Source organism: Dipodomys merriami, unplaced genomic scaffold, assembly GCF_024711535.1.
Source record: "Dipodomys merriami isolate MVZ:Mamm:240054 unplaced genomic scaffold, mDipMer1.0.p SCAF_202, whole genome shotgun sequence".
NCBI lineage: Eukaryota > Metazoa > Chordata > Mammalia > Rodentia > Heteromyidae > Dipodomys > Dipodomys merriami.
This window is the reverse complement of record NW_027203405.1, coordinates 746,209-765,561: the sequence shown is the minus strand read 5'-3', so window position 1 is coordinate 765,561 and position 19,353 is coordinate 746,209. Positions and strand designations below refer to the sequence as shown.

Here is a 19,353-nt window from a genome sequence, read left to right as displayed (position 1 = left end):
GACCCAGCACACAGCTTCGGGAGGGACTCACATGGAGCTGGAGGGAGGAAGGGCCTAGCCAGCCACATCAGCCAAATCAACACTGCCGATCAACCGGGTGACGGATGGTGTGGCAGGATCGCTTTAGGTCATTGGGAGGAGAGAGGAAATGGTAAGACCAAACAAGAGGTGGAGAGAGAAGGTGGCTCCCTGGGGATGGTAGTCATGCAAGAGAACCAGATACACCTGAATTTTATTCTGAAGGCACAGCCCATAGGACTTGGGAAGGTGTAATGGGGTATAGTGGGACGTTGGTAACGGAGAAGATACCACAGAGCTCCCCAGGTACACACCACCAATGACAGGAGTGACTGGACACGAACAGCAGGAACAGATTTAGAGACAAGATTAAGAACTCAGATTTGGCTGGCAGCTGGTGGCTTATGCTTGTAACGCTACTCACAAGGCTGAGACCTGAGGATTGTGGTTTGAAGTCAGCCTGGGCAGGAAAGTCCATGAGACTCTGATCTTCAATAAACTACCAGAAAAAAAAAATCTAGAAGTGGAGTTGTAACTCAATGTGGTAGAGCATTAGTCCTGAGCAAAAGAAACTCAAGGACAATGCTTCGGTCCCAAGTTCAAAACCCATGGCCAGTATGTGTGCACAAGTGCACATGCACACACACGTGCGTGTACATACAAACATATGAATTCAGGATCGGATGTACTTTTTTTTTTTTTTTTTTTTTTTTTGTCGGTCGTGGGGCTTGAACTCTGGGCCTGGGCGCTGTCCCTCAGCTCTTCAGCTCAAGGCGAGCGCTCTACCACTTGAGCTACAGCGCCACTTCCGGTTTTTTCTGGTGGTTTATTGGAGATAGGAGTCTCACGGTCTTTCCTGCCCGGGCTGGCTTTGAACCGCGATCCTCAGATCTCAGCCTCCTGAGTAGCTAGGATTACAGGCGTGAGCCACCAGCGCCCGGCACTTTTTTTTTTGTCAGTCATGGGGCCTGAGCTCTGGGCCTGGGCGCTGTCCTTCAGCAATTCAGCTCAAGGCTAGCATTCTACCATTTGAGCCACAGCGCCACTTCTGGCTTTTTCTGCTTATGTGGTGCTGAGGAATCAAACCCAGGGCCTCATGCATGCAAGGCAAGCGCTCTACTACTGAGCCACCTTCCCAGCCCCTACTGTCTTCTAAAATAGGAAAAGCCTGAAAGCAATGCTCTCATCTGCTGATTCTGCCCGAAAGTATTGATGTAAGCAACTGAAACATATGGAACTCAAATTTTAAAAAGCCTCTGGAAAGTTCTTGTAAAGGCAGATCTTCAGAGTGATGCTTATACAAATCAGAAAGCCTTATTTACTTGCCCCATCGTTGGTTTTAAGCCTTCACCTTAATTTACAGATGATTGTGGAAGAAGAAACAAAATAGTTCACAATTTGAAAAAAAAAATTAATATGGAAAATAAGCAGGAAAAAAGCCAAACCAAAACCAAACCCAAAGCTAGTGACCCCCAAATGGGTTCTCTGAAAAAGTCTCCTTCAGTGAGGCTGTCATGAACAAGAGCCAAGAACACGGCCAAGGACATCACTACAGACCCCGCGGATGGGGAAGGCCACACAGAATAATGCCCCTGAAGATGCTACACCTAGATGCAGCTCAGACACTACTATGAACCTCCAGATGAGCGATGTCTGTTGGAACTCCATTTTATTCATGAATTTTAAAGCCATCGTGTGCAGCCTTTAATGTGCCGAGAGCTTGTTGAGTATCCACTACTTAAAACCAGAGACGCTACGGCCCCAGGGGACACCTCTGGGAACACATACCTTGTAGGCGATGCTGTTGAGCACCTTCATGGCCAAATCAGAAACATCTGGATAGGGATCAGCCGCCAGATGCAATAAGACTCTCCAAATCTGAGTGTAGACACTATTGAAAGAAACACCTAAGAAAGAGAAACATTTTAGTAGCATGGGTTGGCAGCTTCGGAGTAGCTTTATTTTGTGACATCTAACATCAGCATCAGCAGGGGTGCACTACTGATCTGATCTCAGCATCAGGAGGGGTGCACTATGATCTCAGCATCAGGCAGGGTGTGCTAATAAGCTGGGGACGAGGAGGGGTGTGTTAATAAGCTGGGGCTGCACAGGAAGCTGCCCAGCTCATTACCCTGTAATAGGCCAGGAGCAGACAGACTTGCTTTTACAGGTCTCATTGTCTGAGGCTAGAAAAGGTTAGGATTTGCACTTGGTCCTGGGTGCAGCATTTGATCCGATGTTCCAGAATTCTTGGAACAGCTGGGCATGGTGGAGCACACCTAGCACCTCAGCAATCAGGAGGCTGAGGCAGAAGATGCCAGACTGATGGGCCAGAGTAGTATCTATCTATCTATCTATCTATCTATCTATCTATCTATCTATCTATCTATCTATCTGTCTCTAGTTATATCCATACTCTATCCCAAACAATAACAAGGTTCCCAGGGGCCACCCTCACCCCCACTGCATACCAGGTATGTGGGGTACAGGGCTCTGTCACAGCCCTTGTGCACTCAGCGTGTGCCCTGAGCCTGAGCCTTCCTGGGCTCCTCTGGTCCCCACACACTGGCACTGTTCTGAGCTCCTAGGAAAGCATGCAAGTGGCACACGACAGGCCCTCTGCCCCCGAGTCTCCCCACTTGTCCACAGCCCTCAGTGCAAGGCTCAGGGCTGCACAGGGCACGCAAACAGGTGGGGCAGGTCTGCCAGGGGCTCAGCTGACTGCAGAAATCCTAGTGAGGATCCTGACGGCTCAAAGGCGGGAGTTGCCTCTGGCAGAGCAGAGCAGGCTGGAGGCCAGAGAGCCCTGCTGCCCGCTGTTTCCAGGACAGGGCCTGGCTTTGAAGGGGAAGCAAAGAAGGAGTGCTGAGAAGGCTTGGAGAACACATGAAGCCTAAACACACAGAGCCTTTGGAGCGGCACAACTGGACCCAGATATCCAATCACACGCAGCCTGCAAACTCAGCGTCAGGGGTCCTGCCTGGGAGCTGCTGGAGCCAGGGGCTGTGGTGCTGGGCATGCCATGCTAGATGGGGGAGGCAAAGAAGGAACGAGGAGCCTCTGAGGAGGCTGCTCAGAGGGCAAGGCCGGTGTGGTGAGTGAATGCTCAGTGCCACCTGTGTTCCATCCAAGCCGGGCCAGGAGAGCCAGTGTCACAGGGGGAGTCCTAAGAAAAGCACCTCTGGGGGTGATGGCTCCAGCGGCGGTGACTCCAAGGCCTATAAATGGTGCTCGTATGGTGCGCTCCTCCGGTGCGGGGGCCCTGCGCTGCCCCATGCACACAGCCCTGCTCTCAGGAGCCAGGGGGCATGTGGGTCAGGAGACCAGGCTCGGGGCCGACCTCCACTTCAGTGACGTGAGATGCCCGGCCAAGCCCTCCAGCCTGATTGGCAGCACAGCTGCCCAATAAAATCCCTGTCTGTCCACCCATTGTTCTCCTGTGCTGCCGCAACTCAGCCACAGAACAGAAGCCTCGAACGCAACCCCAGACTGATGAACAAAGTCTGAGGAAACTGTGGTGGAAGCAACCCAGGTCTCAGGGGCAAACTCCCCTCCAGGCTCCTTTCCTGCTCCAGTGGATGCCTACGTATGGGGGCCGGGCTCTGTGCAACGGGGGGGGGGGGAAGGGGGGAGGAGCAGCCGTATCTTCAAGAGGATGGGGGCAGGCAGGGGGAGCGGCCAGAGAAGGAAGCGGGGTGCGTTCTGCCTCACTTAAAAAGAAATGAGGCAGCCCCTGGGACGGAGCTGGGAACGCCCTCCACCAACAGCCAGCGCTCCAACGATGAGCGCCTTAGACCCCTTCCGCCTCTCCTACTTCCGCATGGGAGCGGCTTCCTGCGACGCGCGCCTGCCGGGTGACACGGCGCTGTGAAGGTGTGATGCCGCCGCTAAAGCGGCTTGACTCAGCCGGCGGACCCTGGTCACACAGCACAGGGGGGCTAGGGACAGGAAGGAGTCATGCACGCGAGGGGAGGAGGGCAGGAGCAGCGTGAGGAGTGAGGTCTAGACTCTCACACACAGATGCCGAGCGCCCCTAAACCCGACAGGGGCGGGGGCCGGGCGGGGTGGGGGTCCCAGCTCTGCCCTATTGAAGCTGTGCAAACGGAGGCGTCTTGCATTAGGTGGGGGTGACAGATGCCGAGGCTGAGGGGCAGGTGGCCGGGTCAGGGTCTCCGGAGAACCCTCCAGAAGGCCTGGCGCAGTGTGGGGCGCAGAGGGTGATGTGGATAGCTATCATCGCCAGCTCTGGGGAATTTACAGCATGGTGCTGCCTTTCTTGTAATTGACTTTTATGTCACTATTCACCGTCTCTGACTTCAACAGACAGCATTACTCACTGGCAAAACCAAAACTGATAATGAGTTACACCTTTATTTCACCTCTTTTTGGGGTTTGGCCACTGTAGAGTTTCTATCACATGGTTGTCTCTTTTTTTTTTTTTTTTTGCCAGTCCTGGGGCTTGAACTCAAGGCCTGGGAGCTGTCTCTGAGCTTCTTTTGCTCATGGATAGTGCTCTACCACTTGAGCCACAGCGCCATTTTCAGCCTTTTCTGTGTATGTGGTACTGAAGCTTCATGCCTGCGACGCAAGCACTCTACTACTGAGCCACATTCCCAGTCCCGCTGTCTTGCTTTTAAGTCTGCCCTCTCTAAAACGGAACTTCCACCTCCTCCCAAAGTCAGTGGCCACAGGGCTGAGTGAGGACACAGGTCGTGTCGGGGGGCGGCGGGAGCTGGGAGGGCTGGAACTGCGGGCTGAAGAGCTGCCTGCTACACGCAGAGCTCTGACTACGGAAGGCTGATTTTCGTGTCTAGACTGGAAGTAATAAAAGACCATAACAAACGTTCTGGGATTGATTTCTTCCGAGCAGCGGCCACCGCTTTCTGAACAGCATATGATGGAGGGAAATTGCTTGGGGCTGTGGCCAAGTCTAAACTCCGGAGCCCCAGCGGGCCCCGGAACCTCACTGGAGGTGAGAGCCGTGGTCCTCAGTCTCCAGGGGTCGGCAGCGTGGGGTCACGCCTTCCCATTGGGTGTGGGTGGCCGAGAACCTTTGAGCTCCCCTTGGAAACAATTCCTAAGGCTCAGGATTTCTAAGTCTGTCCCTATGTTGAGACCCCTTCCTGCCCTGGTGACTGGGTGACATTCCCCTCTCCAGGGCTGAACCAGGGCTCAGAGGGGCTTTAGGGAAACCACCACAACCTGCTCCACCCGCCCGCTTCCTGGGCCCTGCAGCGCTATGGCCTCCCGCGCGCGGCTCCCGGCAAGCGCGGCGCCCTCAGTCCCAGGGCCACTCCTGTGGGGGTGAAGGTGGCAGGCCGGGGTGGGAGCCTGGGCCGTTCCAGGCCAGCGGCTTTCTGGCGGGGCCCCGGGCACCCGTGGCACGCCAGTCCTTCTCGCGGGGCTTCCCAGGGGCTGGCCGTCACGTGACATTGCACACCCATCTGCTCAACCTCTCAATGCCGTTTTCTGGCAGAAGCATCCAAGTCTTGCGGAAGCGGGGAGAGGGGGGTCCCCCGGCCGCCTCCTGGCCAGCGTTAACAGTGGGCCTGCGCTCCTTTCAGCCAAGGCCCTGTGATCGCATCACGCAAACCCGGACCTCCCAGGAGCCACAGCTGCAGGGCCTCAGAGCTGCGCCCTGCGACAGGGTGCAAAGTTTGACTCTTGGAAAGGGTCAGAGGTTCCCCTGGACTGGCAGGGAGTCCTGGGTGCTGCAGGGTGGGGTTCGGCACTGAGGGTGACAGAGGCTAGCTCCCCGCTGCTGCTGGCCTTTGGCGCCCTCCTGCCCCGGCAGCAGCTCTACCTGGGACTGGTTGCCATGGAGACGGGTTTTCAAAATGCTGTCACTGGTAGAGCTGTGAAAACGCAGGTCCTGGCTCTGAGGCTCAGGACCTTCAGAACAAGATTTCCATGCTGAGCCACAGGCTGGAGGCTGCCACACCTCTCTGTGAGGTCCCCACACAGAAGCAGTCTCGCATGCCTGTCTCTGCAGAAACAGAGTGACAGGCCTGGAGCAGAGCCTTGGCGGATGGAGCTCAATGGAGTGTGGCACTGCATGCACGCTGGGCACAGCGCCAGGGCAGCAGGAGGGGCAGCGCGGTGGGCTCTGGACACAGGCCGGCAGACCCTCCCTGCGCACTGTCCACCCTGAGCCCGGGGAATGTGAGGAGGAGGGATGGGGCGAGGCGGAAGGGCAGGCAGGGCTGCTCACCGCACACCCCAGCAAGAACCACTTCACAGAAATGTGAGAATAAAATGGCACTGACGCAACGTGGAGATGTGGCGGAGACACTGCCCGAGAAGAACCCCTTGCTATGGGCTGTGTGGATGGCAGGGGCTTGGGTCTCACACACAGGGCTGGAAGCCACCCTGGGGTGCTGTGTTGATGCCTGCTGAGTCCTGCTGAGAGGCGGGAGTCAGCACTAGGCTGGACTGTTCAAGAGAGCCAGACGCTCTCCAGCAAGTGGCCGAGTGTGAGCTGAGATACTGCCCTAAAATGGGGAAGGACTCATTTCGGGTTACACTTGGCTGTCAGATCTCAAGATGTGGGAGGTATGGAGGCTTGGGATCCAATTCAGATACACCGCCCTGCTGTGGCCTGGCCCTGCTGTGTGCAAGGTGACTGCAGCCATGGCAGCAGGGCACATGCGTGACGCTGGTGGGGAGGCAGGGCGGAGGCAGGGCCAGGGTTTCTGGAAGGAGCTGGTCTGGGGAACAGATACCAAAATGCCATATTCTAGGTTGCCATGTCTGTGCAAACTTCTGCAATATGCAAGAGGCTGAAGAGACTGCTGCCCTTTGGTTGAAATGAAAAAGAAATTAGCTGTCAATGGGGAAGGGCCCTGTGCACCGTGTGAACACACGCTCTTGTGAGCACAGTGGCCGTGTGAACACGGCAGCCGCAGCTGGGTGAGCGTGCCGCCCTGCTAACTAGGCACGGGGCGGATGCTGGAGCAACGCCACATTGTGGTCTTACTTTTCTTTCCAAAAACTTAATCTAAAAACATTTCCCTTCTAGTTTTGTAGGATCTGAAGGACCCAGAGGGAGCTGAGCATCAGTGTGAGAGCAGGGGGCAGGGTCAGGATGTGGGTCCCGCTCCCTGGACACACAGGCAAACTCGTGTCCTCTCCTGTGTGCAGACAAAACATGACTCCTCCATTCTCACACCACCAAGGCCAGCGAGGCCTCCGTCAGGAGACGAGTCAGCGGGCCGGGTCGGACTTCTAAACCCCCGACCGGAAGCGTCCACTGCGCAAGCGAGCACCATGCTTACTGCGCAGGGGAAGCGGCCTGGGCCTTCGGCAGCCCGGCAGCTCCGCAGGCTCACCCATCAGCTCAGGTCCCGCGGGGCACGGCCTCACGGGTCCTGGGCTGACAGGTGGCTTCGGGAAGTCTTAGCTCAAGCTAAACTACCATCAGCGAGCCTATGAGCACACTGGACCTCACTGACAAAAGGCACGCGGGAGGGTTAAGAACAACCCGGATAATTGTGAGGAAAAAACCAGCTGGGGACGAAGCTGCGGAACTGTCCCCGTGGGTGGGGAGCCATGCGTGGGACGGGCCCACACAGGCCTGGGGGAGGCCGCAGCGGCCGAGGCACTGCCAGCCCAGGAGGAGGGCCAGAAGACGGAAAGCAGCCAGGACCCCGGGGGCAGCGGCGGGAAGAGCAGAGTGAGCCCCGCCTTGCCACAGAGACAACGCTTGACGTGAGATTTTTGTTTTGTTTTTTGACAGTCCTGGGGTTTGAATTCAGGGTTTTATTGCCTGTCATGAGGGTGCTGTACTGCAAAGCCATGCCGCCGCCACCCGTCTCATACTGGTTATTGTACACATAGGGTCTTACTTCCCGCCCAGCTGTGCACACCTGGGACAGGGCCCTCTAATTTTATTAGGCTTTCTGTCACAGCCAGGCCCCATGGACTTGGCTGCCTGGGTTGGCCTCGAGCTGGGATCCTCCCGATCTCACCCAGGGGGCTTTCGGGAGCAAGCCTCTGCCCTATGAGGAGGCGCTCAAGCCGCTGACGCTGCGCGCTGGTGAGCACGGCACTGCTGGCGTGGGACGGGACCCCGCCCACCGCCCTCCTCAGCCCACACCGGCAGGACCCCTGGGGCTCAGCCTGGCCAGGGCCCAGCCCAGGGAGCTTCTCTCCCCACAGAGGGCAGGCGGTGGCGGCCGGCGGCGGGTGACCAGCTCCCGCACCCCGACCGGCGCGTGACACTCCACAGTCCGATGTGCCTCAGCCCCCCGAGACCCGGGCAGCACTTCTCCCGCTCCTTCACATCCGCCTCATTTTTACCTTTCCTTGTCCAGCTGGGGTAGTTTGGGGCCGTCTGCCTGACACAGAAGGCCGTGCGGGCCCGGGAGGGGCCGGGACTCACCGATGAGGGAGTTGAGGGCCGAGTAGGAGCTGACGCGGCGCATCTTGTCGATGATCTCGAAGGACAGGATGTACTCCTCGTTCTCAGGGCTGCCCAGAGTGCTGCTGGTGCTGCTGCTGGTGCTCAGGTTCCCTGGGGAGAACGCCACGGAGCTGCCCGCTGGCCAGAGCCGGGGAGAAAGCAGGTCAGGACGGGTGGCACCGGCACCACCCTCCTTTGGTCTCAGTTAATGAAACATGAGCTTCCTCTGAAAGCAAAGCTTACCACACAATTGCATATATATGCTGACCCTACATACACGCTCAGACACGTGCATGTGCAGTGTGAAATGCATACACCAACAAATATGTGCACACGCCAGACACCTATACAGATATCCACGTGCACGTGTGCACTCACTGGTGCACTCCCCGTCCCCCATCTCCGGGAAGTGGGGGATGGCAGCCCTCGGGGTCCCCGAGTGTCTCTTGGCGGGTCGTGGCCACCTCCCGCTGTCCCGGCACTGACCTGTCCCTTGCCTCACTCTAGGGCAGAAGGAAGCTTGGGCCACAGTCGCGGCAGACAAAGGGACAGGCAGAGGGCGGGGATTGAGATGGAAGTCCCCCAGGCGGTCACCCCAAGTCCTCCCAAACCCAGGTCTCACATTCTTCCGTCAAGCTGAGATTCTGCAAGGATTTGTTCAGGCTCCTGGCTGTGGTGACGGCTCGGATGTTCCCATAGGAGCTCACAGAGCGAAGTCTGGGGGTGCACGGGCTGTCTCGCACGGGGGTCAAGCTCCCACCCTCTAGGAAAGCAGGGAAGGCAGAGAGTTAGGCTGGGAGGTGGCTGGGAGGGCTGAGTTCACAGCAGGGGAGAGGCTGTGACGGGACCAGATGGGTAGAGCACACAGTGGGCACTGGACATTCAGTGTGGGCCCTGGCCCGACAGAGGAGCAATGAACAGCTGCTCTGTGTGTGACCCATACACAGCACGTATGACCAGGGGCTCACTGCCGCTGCCATGTCCCAGGGAGGGCCTGGGCCCTGGGCTGCCTGGGGGGAACAGGGAAATGCCCATCACAGAAGGACTGGGCTGGACACCCCCTCCTTTCGCTCCCTGCCCACTGCCTTTGCGATGGATCACGAGCCTTCTTTCCTGTGAAGGGGGGAGGGGCCCACAGTGAGGAGATGTGCGTGGAAAAGATGACTCTTCCCCAGCGAAAAGGACAAGTGTGAGGAGAGGCGCTTCCAAACGTGACTCACAGGGACCTGATCACAACATGATCCCATTACTCATCTCGGGAAGATGGCTATGTTCTTTTCTCAAGCCCCTCTCAGAGCAGTTAGCCATGCTTCAACATTTCCACAAATCTGATTTCTAAAAAAGGTGAAGGGAAAGAGCAGGGGGGTGGGCATGGCCCTCTTCCTGCCCCTTGCATTCTGCTAAAGTCCTGGGGGGAAAAAGGGGGCAGGAGGGACACCCCAAAAGCTCAAGACGTGGCCCAGCTGACTGGCGGCTGAGGGTGCTGGTGAAGGAGGGGCGGTGGCCGGGTGCCCAGGAGCTGCTGTACCTGTGGCCGCCGGGGAAGGCAGGGGGTAGTTCTTTTCTTCTTCCATGAACTGCAGGGCCACAGTGCAGAAGTTGCTCTCGTACTGAACAACGAGGTGGCTCAGAGCCACCACCAGCTCCTGTGGAGGGGGAGAAGGGGCGCTTAGTCTCGCTGTCCCTGGCTGGAAACCACCTGGACAGCAGACCTGCTGATGCCTAAGCTGTGGGCAGGCAGAGGCAGGTCAGAGCAAGCCTCCCGCAGGCATCTGGACCCAGAGCAGAGGCCTCCGGGGAAGCAGGGTGTGCCTGGGTGGCAGGCGGAGGCTCCTGGAGGGCCTGCCTAGCATGACCTGTGCACCTGCCCTGTGCACCTGCCCTGCGATGACCCAATGAAGCCACGGTAAGAATCACACATCTTGGCTTTTCCTTTATGATCTGTCCTGTGGCCTTGGCCAAAATTGCCTATCTCCATTGAACTGGCAGCCTGGAGGCCAGACGGGGCAGGACACACCTGACAAGCCGGCACTGCTCTTCAGCAACTACAAAGCTGCTGCAGCTCTACCAGCCCCCAGCCTCTGACAGGGGAGGAAGAAGAAGAAAGATCTCCAGCCCCAAAGGCTGCAGGCCAAGGAGCTAGCACGACTTACATCTCCTTCAGCACGCTCTGTGCAATGATGTGCGTGCTCAGAGATCCGACCAGTCCCAGGGAAGCAGAGAAGAACACGGAGGTTTATAAAAAACAAATGCTTTCCACCATGTTATTAAAACCATAGGCAACTTTATCTGCGTTTTGCTTATTCACTTAAGATATTTAGCCGAGAGAGAGTCCTGTGCTTGCTGCGAGAAGCCCCGGCCCTCCAAGCCAGAGGCCTCGACTGAGGTGCTGTGGTGCCCAGGAGCAGGGCCGGCAGGGCTTTGGCCGGGCCACCAGGCTCTCCCTTCTCATCCTGCCAACTCACAGCTGCCTTTCCCAGTGCTGGCTCTCCCCGGCAGGTCTGAGGGCTGCAGCCAGAGCTCTGGCCTGGCCTCCCTCTCTTCCCACCCTGCTGAGGGTGCCCAGAGCGGGGTGGCGGCATCTCTTCATAGCCAGCGCCCTTCTCCACTGGGGGTGTCCAGCCCGTGGGCCATGGGAGGGCCGGGACACACACACATGCTATACACTGTCCACGGCCCGTCTGCCTGCACTGGTAATTTCATATGACCTGCAAATGATATTATAAATATCTACACAGCCTCTGGCAGAATGTAAGTTCCCCCTACCGTCCTGCTCTGCTCTGCCTGTGCCAGGAAATCAAATGCTCCCCAGGGAGAGCCTCCGGTGAGCCGGCCGGCCCCTCACACAGCGGGAGACCGCGCTCACAAGGCACGCCCTGCACACACAGGCCGACACTTCCCGGATGCCCATGCCCAGGCTCTCTCCTCTGTCACGGCCCCTGCTCTGGCTTTGAGTTTGCTGGACCCTCAGCCAGGAGAGGCCCCTGTCCCCAGCTGTGCCCCCCCAGGCTCTGTCACTCAGTCCTCCATCCAACTCTACTCAGTCCCCTCCACACACCCACCCCTCCTGCTCTCTCTTCTGCAATGCATCTCCAGGGAACCGCTTGCTCTCTGAGATGCAGAGCCTCAGACCCGCTGGGCAGATGTTCTGTCACTGAGCAACATCCACCCCAGCCTTCAGGAGAACTTCCCGAGAAGAGCAGGTTTGGGTCACGGACCACCGAGCCTCAAATGAGGCCGGGCCCACAGTATTTTCCTTAATAGTGCCAAATGCGCTGAGCTTTGTCCTTCAGACCTGTGGTGATCCGGGGAGACCCGAGTCCGGGTTCCTCCCAGACTACTGCGGCAGGCGGACCACTGCCTTGTGATAAGGCAGAGCCCAACGCAGGGACCAGCTCCCACACCACAGGGACCAGCTCCCACACCAAGTCCTCTCCTCATACGGCTGCCCCCAGGGCCAGGCCACTCTGTGGTCCTGCATGTGCTGCCTCAGGTTCTTTTTTTTTGGCCGGTCGTGGGGCCTGAACTCTGGGCCTGGGCACTGCCCCTCAGCTCTTCAGCTCAAGGTTAATGCTCTACCACTCGAGCCACAGTGCCACTTCCGGCTTTTTCTGCTTATGTGGTGCTGAGGAATCGAACCCAAGGCCTCATGCATGCAAGGCAAGCGCTCTACCACTGAGCCACCTTCCCAGCCCTGCCTCAGGTTCTTTCTGTGCGCTGAGTGTGGTGGCCCAGAGCGATACCCCTGCCACTTGGACAGTACAGAGCGGTAAGGATCTCTGTTCAAGGGCAGCACAGGTGGTGAGTAAGAGAGACTCCCGTCCAACAAACAAGGAGATGTGGTGGTTTACGGCTGCAATCCCAGCCGTGTGGGAAGCTTGTCCTGTGGTCCAAGGTATGAGTGTGACCTGGGCAGAAATGTGCTGCTCTATCAGAAAAATAACTAAAGCCAAAAAGGGCTGGGGGTGCGACTCAAATGGCAGAATGACTGCCCAGCAAAGCAAGTTCAAACCCCAGTACTGCTAAAATCCAACAGATCTAGTTTGTTGGCGATGGCCAAGCATGAGAAACCTGGACAAAGTGTCTGCAGCGCATCAAAGGCCAACAACGTGTGAGCTCCAAACCAAGGTCCCGAGGGAGAGAGGAGTCCACACTGGCCGCCAGCCCGGCCCCGTCGGTGCCGGAAGGCGGCTGTCTGTGCACGTAGACTGTGCCACATGGACAGGCTCAAGTTCAAAGCAAGGCGGAGGCGGCTCTGAGACGGACGGGCGCTTCCCTGGGAGGCCCAGTGCCCGGGAACAGGTGCCGCAGTGTCCCTGCTTGTCTCTCACGCGTGGGCCGCTGAGCTGCACGGCTGCCACGCTCCCAGCCCCGGAGCGGGCGCACTGTGGGCCCGGCAAGCAAGAGCGGTGTGGGAGATGCAGCCAGCTCCGTGCTCCGGGCCACATCCGGGCCACTCTGTGGAGCCGGGTCTCCTGTCCTCGCTGGAGGCTCCCTGTGCTGGGCGGCTCTTAAAGGGAGAGCAAGCTGCGACGGCAGAGTCAGTGCAGGGAAGGGAGGCCTGCATCCTGGAGTCAGTGCTCCCTGACTCACCAGGACTCTTCCTCCTCTAACTCACTGTCCCTCCTCCAAGCACACCTTGTCAGTGCATTTCCCGGACCTGTAAGTGGCTGTCCATTTCCCGTGAGGACACCAGCCCGGCCAGGGAAGATGCACTGCAAGTGGCTGACACGGACCTGACACAAGTCCCACTCCTGACAACAACCGCTGCTTAGACAGGTCTGTGAGAACCAAAGTACTTCACGGAAGGCCCGGTCTCGACACAGGGACCTGGGCACTAGGCACTGCGCTGCCAGCCCAGGCTGCTTGGCCTGACTGCTGGCAGTCTGGCTGTACAGCCGACGGGCGGTCCTGGAGCCCTCAGGTCCCCGCCTGTCCCTGGCCCTTGGTGCACAGCGCCGGCCCTGTACATCCCCAACCTTGCTGGCCACCCCACGACCAAGGGGAGAGAGTCAGCACGGGATGCCGGAGCACTCTGGGCCTCCTGGAGGCGGCTTGTGTTTACAAGTGCCGCCACTGTAATTATTGGTTTGACCCTCAACCAAACTATGTTCTTGGAAGGCGGCCACTGTCAGCCCTGTATTCTGGAGCCCAGGACAAGCAGGTTGCGTGGAACCAGCCTAATACAGGGTGTGAACTGTGGGAGACAATCCACTGCATTTCTGCATTAGACAGACAATGAAGAGCTTTCATACAGACACAGGCATTTGCGGGCCGGGAGAGGGGCACACGCTGCAGAACCCTGCCATCTGCAGGTGGTCCCCCGCTCTTCCAGCATGAGCTGTGCATGCGTTCAAGGCAGGAAGGAACTTGCCATACACACAGAGAGAATCAGGCATTTGAAGAGACAAGCTGGACTGATGGGGGGGGGGGGGGGGGGAGAGTGCTGGCCCGGCCCCAGGCCGCAGGGCCGGGCGCGGTGTGGGCCCACATACCTTCCGGACCATGGGGCTCCCATCGTTGATCAGCTGCGCCAGCATCATGGCCACGTTGTGGTCGATGGTGGTGGAGTGGTCTGTCCTCTCGGCAGAGTTGCCCACGAAGGTGCCAAGGGCAAAGACAGCTGCACAGCGGACCTGTAAGGGAGGGACGAGGGGTCACAGCCACACTCGCGCATGGGCTTGCCGCCGCCGGCCAGCACGTTAATCCAATTTAGGAAAGCTCAGCTCAATTCAATTTCACAAGTACTTATTGAACAGAGCTCTGTTGGCACACTGCTGTCGATGGAACAGGGGTGGGAGGCCCAGCGAGCCAAGCCGAGCACCGTGACCGAGCCCGGAGCGGAGGACCAGGCAGCAGAGGCAGCAAGTGTGTGTCTTCTGGAATCAATAGGCCAGCCAGGCACCACGGACTTGGACATTCATGGCTGAGGGAAGCAGGAATGTTGGGGAGGGGGCTGTGGCCAGGGATGCCCTGTAGAAGCAGCCTGGGCCAGGCCCTGGAGGAGAGGACGGCCCGGGCGCTGGCAGAGCCTCGGGGGGCTGAGGGACAGTGGGGAGCGTGGCACGCACTGCCGTGTCATCTCCAAGACCATGGAACCTGCTTCCTTGTCTCTAAGGACTTCACAATGGATGCTCCCAGTGCTGGCATGCACATGCACACGGTCACGGGGTGGGGTTGAGATGGGAAGGAGGTCTAGTGCCTCTCAGCCCCAAGCCGGGAGCCACTGCTCAGCAGACAGACGCTCGCAAAAGGCCCACGGCCCTGACTTCTCCAAACATGCACGCGGGGGAGGGGCAGGCGGGAAGCAGCTGCTCTGAGCCTGTGCCCCGCGGTTCTGCTTGGTCCGCATCTGCATTGCGCAGGGGGTGCGGGCACTAGTGACCGAGAGACCAGGAGTCGGTTGTCACTGAGGAAAAGGTCCAGCAGCACCAAGAACAAGCGGGGTATGCAAGCCAATCATCTTCCTAACAGATTTGGACCAAACACCGTGGGAGTCAAGGGGAAAGTAACCAAGCCGAGAGCGTCTCCTGGAGGCCTTGGAGTGGGCCGCGACAGCATGGGCCGCGGCCGGGTCAGGGGCTCTGGTGTCCTGTGGTCTCCAGCGAGGCCCTCTGCAGCCCTGCCCAGGTCGACGGGGGAGGCGGGATCTGGGCCTGGCGGGGCACTGGTCCCCGTCACGGAGGAGGACTGGCCTAGCCTGACGGGGCAGACGTCCCGTTGTGAGCCACATGCCAACGCACAGGCTGGCTCCTCACGTCCTCAGGTTTCTAAGGAGGGAACCCGGGGAGGTGAGCATGACTCTTGTGGTGCTGTCCAAGGCCATATGGGTGTCCCAGCCAGGACCGCGGGGTCCAGAGCCGTTCCCAGAGCCAGCCCTGGCGTCCTGGGACACAGGCGCCACGTGCTCAAGGAGCAGCTCCACTCCACCACTTCCCCGGGCGCACCCCCACGGAAGAGGAGCCCAGCCCAGCTCCTGCCCGTGCTGCTCCAGGCAAAACCTCTGATGACACTGTCCGGCTGGGCTGAGCCCGCCGCGTTTCCAGAGCTTTCTACACAGCGCCTGTGTCGCAGCCGCCTTTCCTTCTTCATGTTCCATGTGGTAAGGGACCAGAGGACCCCCCCCCCCCCCCGCTTCTGCTGGCTTCAAGGCCACTGAGAACAATGTGGTTATCTCTGTGGGCGGGCACAGGCCCGGGAGGACACGGCCAGTGTCCCCCCCACAGCGTGTCTAGCTCCTCTTCCAACTGCTCTGAGTTTCTGCTCCGTGCGTTACACTGTGCTGAGAACAGCTCATGAGTAATGACATCTCCCGGCTCTTTCCTTTCAGATGGGACCCATGACAACAGTCCAGTCCCCAAGGAGCAGCAGCGACTGGCCAGAAGCACCGCGGGCCCTGGGTGGTGGGGCAATGGCAGGCCCCAGAGCCGACTCTTAAGACAGGGGCGATGCAGGTGCCAGTGGCTGGCACTTAAGGCAGCGGGGTGACGGCAGGTGCCAGGGGTCCCTCACCCCTCTGCCAGCTGGCAGGTGTTGCAGACAGGGGCAGCCCCCAGCACCTTCTCCAGCCACCCCAGCATGAGGCCTGGGCCCTGGGCCCTCTCCTTTTCTGTAGTACGGAGAGGCCCGGCCCCGGCCCACGGGACGTGGCCGTACCACTCGCTTCACGCACGCGCGACCCTTCCACTGACAGTACCCGCCGGGGAGGGACCTTGCCGGGCAGCTCACCTCGGGGATGGGGTCCGACAGGAGGCTACAGAGCTTCTCGTGGGCGCTGTCCCGCACCCCACACCACCTCGCGGAGTCGAAGTTCTGCCAGATCCTCCCCAGGCAGATGGCCACCCACTGGCGGAGCAGGGGGTGCGGGTCGCTGAGCTGCTCCAGGCAGATGGCAATCAGGTTCCCCTGCAGGCAGGCCTCCTGTGGGGGGGACGCAGGCAGTGGGACCGCGGTCCAGGTCCAGTGAGTGGCCCGGCCCAGCCGTGTTACAAGATCCTATTTTCCTATACTTAACATCTTGCTGACTAAAATTTACAAGGATGAGCTAAAAGTGGGGCCCACACCTGCTGGATGTACCCCTCCTCTCCTGGGCTGGGGGCTGGGGCTCTCTGGTGTACCCCTCTTCTCCTGGGCTGGGGGCTGGGGCTCTCTGGTGTACCCCTCTTCTCCTGGGCTGGGGGCTGGGGCTCTCTGGTGTACCCCTCCTCTCCTGTGCTGGGGGCTGGGGCTCTCTGGTGTACCCCTCTTCTCCTGGGCTGGGGCTCTCTGGTGTACCCCTCCTCTCCTGTGCTGGGGGCTGGGGCTCTCTGGTGTACCCCTCTTCTCCTGGGCTGGGGGCTGGGGCTCTCTGGCGTACCCCTCTTCTCCTGGGCTGGGGGCTGGGGCTCTCTGGTGTACCCCTCTTCTCCTGGGCTGGGGGCTGGGGCTCTCTGGTGTACCCCTCTTCTCCTGGGCTGGGGGCTGGGGCTCTCTGGTGTACCCCTCTTCACCTGGGCTGGGGGCTGGGCTCCCTGATTGCCCCGCTTCCCGAGGCAGGCAGACCGGCTGCAGACCGCCAAGCAGCCCCTGCGGACACGGCGGCTGGCCTACGTCCCCCTTCTCCATGCGTGTGCCATGGGTCTACGCCCCTCCTTGCCAGGGCAGGGGCTGGAGGCAACACTCACTTGCCCGGTGGTGTAGCTGTTGACAATCACAGCAAGAATGAAAGCCGTCATGGTCCGATGTTCAGCCTGGAACACAAGTCACCGTGGTTATGCACCTTCCCCACCCCCCCCAAACATGACACTACCCTCAAAATGCTCATGGTAAGAGGGATACAGACTTAAGTAATGTCTGCCAGCCTTCCAGCTGTCTTTGATTCCACACACAGCAGCATTTTTATAGGCTCAGGAGGCTGAGATCTAATGATTGTGGTTCCAAACCAGGCCAGGTAAGAAAAATCTAAGATTCTTTTTTTTTTTTTTTTGTCGGTTGTGGGGCCTGAACTCTGGGCTTGGGCGTTGTCCCTCAGCTCTTCAGCTCAAGGCAAGCGCTCTACCACTTGAGCTACAGCGCCACTTCCGGTTTTCTGGTGGTTTATTGGAGATAGGAGTCTCACGGTCTCTCCTGCCTGGGCTAGCTTTGAACCACGATCCTCAGATCTCAGTCTCCCGAGTAGCTAGGATTACAGGCGTGAGCTACCAGCGCCCAGCTAGAAAAATCTAAGATTCTTATCTCCAATAAACCAACTGAAAAAGCAGCAGTAGAGCTGTGGCTCCAAGTGATAGAGAGCTAGCCTTCAGTAAAAAAGCTCAGGGACAGTGCCCGGGCCCTGAGATCAAGGCCCAGGACTGACTGAATTAATTAATTAATGCATGCAGGCTCTGGCAGCTTTGGCTCTAAGGGGACGCTGCTCTCTCAGAATGCAAATTCTCAGGACAGCCTGGGCCTGGTCTATCTCTGTCAGGAAGTGCCGGGGGCGTCAAGTCAGTGTGAAGAGCCTGGGCACCTTGCCCTTCCCTCAGTCTTGTGCCAAGTAGCCTCGTCTACAGCTGAGGTGGGGCCTATGCGTGTCCAATCAGCTGACCATCCCGCTCCAGACTCCAGCTTAGAACTCTTAGTTTATGTTCTTACTCTCAGACTCCCATCTCCCCTAAAACTACCAACAACACTAGGAATGGAGCTGTGGCTCAATTGGTAGAGCTGAGGGACAGTGTCCAGGGCCTTAGCTCAAGTCTCAGGATCAGCACCAAAAAGGAATGGGACAGGAAGGAATGAGTATATAAAGTATGTACGATCTTACTACAGTAATGTTTAACTGTATCGTCACCAGAGCTACATTTAAGCACACCGTTACAAGTTACTTTTGATATACCAATCAGGCGTATACTGTTCTGGTGAAATCATAAATACAACATAAAAAGTTCTCCTCCACCACTGAAGAACTTCAGGCAACAAATACTTTAGACTTTCACTGAATTTCTTCCTCCTCCTTTCCTTCTATCCTTCTAGCAATAAGCCGCACTGACGGGTGGTCACGTTCCGGAACCTTCAGAGGCCCAAGGTACCGCCGCAGGGGAAGCAGACCTCACTCAGGAGCAGGAAGGACAGTGCCACGGGTGTGGACAACAGAGCCCGGCTGGCCGGCCTCCACACAGAGCATGCGGAAGCGGAGCCAGAGACCCGGGGCCCGCCGCAGAAGTGAGGCTGATTCTTACTGGCATGTAGGGGTCTGCCAGGACGGAGAGGAAGTACTTGTGACCGTTGTCCTTCACGAGGTCAGCTTGGCATGACTGTAGGGAGACAGGAGAGAGGCTGTGAGTGGGGCGGGGGGGGGAAGGGGGGGGACCGCGGGGGGTAGGGGGGCTGGGAGGCCCCAGCATCTCCCCTCACAACTTAGGGCCAGGGCCACGCTGTCCTTGCCTTCTGCCCGCCTCCCCCACCAGGACAGACCCATGGTCTGTGCTGCTCTGATTGCTGCCACTGCTTGAAGAAATACAACACCAGTGCAGATACATGTTTATGAGTCCTCTATGTCCTGCGGGCATAGTGTAACTGTGCTTCCGGAAGGCTGCTCCCTGACCATACCTGCTCTAGGAGGAAGAAGGTGGGTAGAGTCCTGAAGCAGGGTGGAACGGGGCTGAAGTCCTGTAGGCACTGGTGGTGCCAAACACTCCCAGGAGCAGCACCGAGGGCAAGACTGAGGCCTCGGGGTGGAGGGCAAAGGAGCTTTCCAGGCTTTTCCAGAGGCCTGGCCTGGCTCTGAGGCTGGTGCCATGCGGGAGCTGCACCCGCACCAGGCTGGCTGGCTAGGGACCATGTCCGCAAGAGCCTCCTGGGAGCAATATGGCCACGCCTTGCACACTCACAGGCTGAGGGCAAGGGGTCGGGGCCTGAGGTCTACAGAGCTGAGAGGAACGGCAGCATGGCTAAAAACAAAACGCAGGTTCAAGCCC

At 58.6% G+C, this 19,353-nt stretch overlaps 1 protein-coding gene across 3 annotated transcripts in view; it reads right to left on the bottom strand.

Annotated features, from left to right (window-relative positions):
• The window catches only part of Rptor (regulatory associated protein of MTOR complex 1), a 287,902-nt gene that overhangs the window by 27,915 nt on the left and 240,634 nt on the right, over positions 1 to 19,353 (bottom strand). For all 3 annotated transcript variants that reach the window (XM_070031607.1, XM_070031605.1, XM_070031608.1), the window contains 8 exons: positions 18,616 to 18,690; positions 17,083 to 17,148; positions 16,148 to 16,339; positions 13,915 to 14,055; positions 9,948 to 10,065; positions 9,042 to 9,182; positions 8,399 to 8,557; positions 1,807 to 1,925 (listed from right to left, as the gene is read on the bottom strand). In XM_070031607.1, the coding sequence (XP_069887708.1) occupies positions 1,807 to 1,925; positions 8,399 to 8,557; positions 9,042 to 9,182; positions 9,948 to 10,065; positions 13,915 to 14,055; positions 16,148 to 16,339; positions 17,083 to 17,148; positions 18,616 to 18,690 (1,011 nt within the window). The remainder of the gene's footprint in view (positions 1 to 1,806; positions 1,926 to 8,398; positions 8,558 to 9,041; positions 9,183 to 9,947; positions 10,066 to 13,914; positions 14,056 to 16,147; positions 16,340 to 17,082; positions 17,149 to 18,615; positions 18,691 to 19,353) is intronic.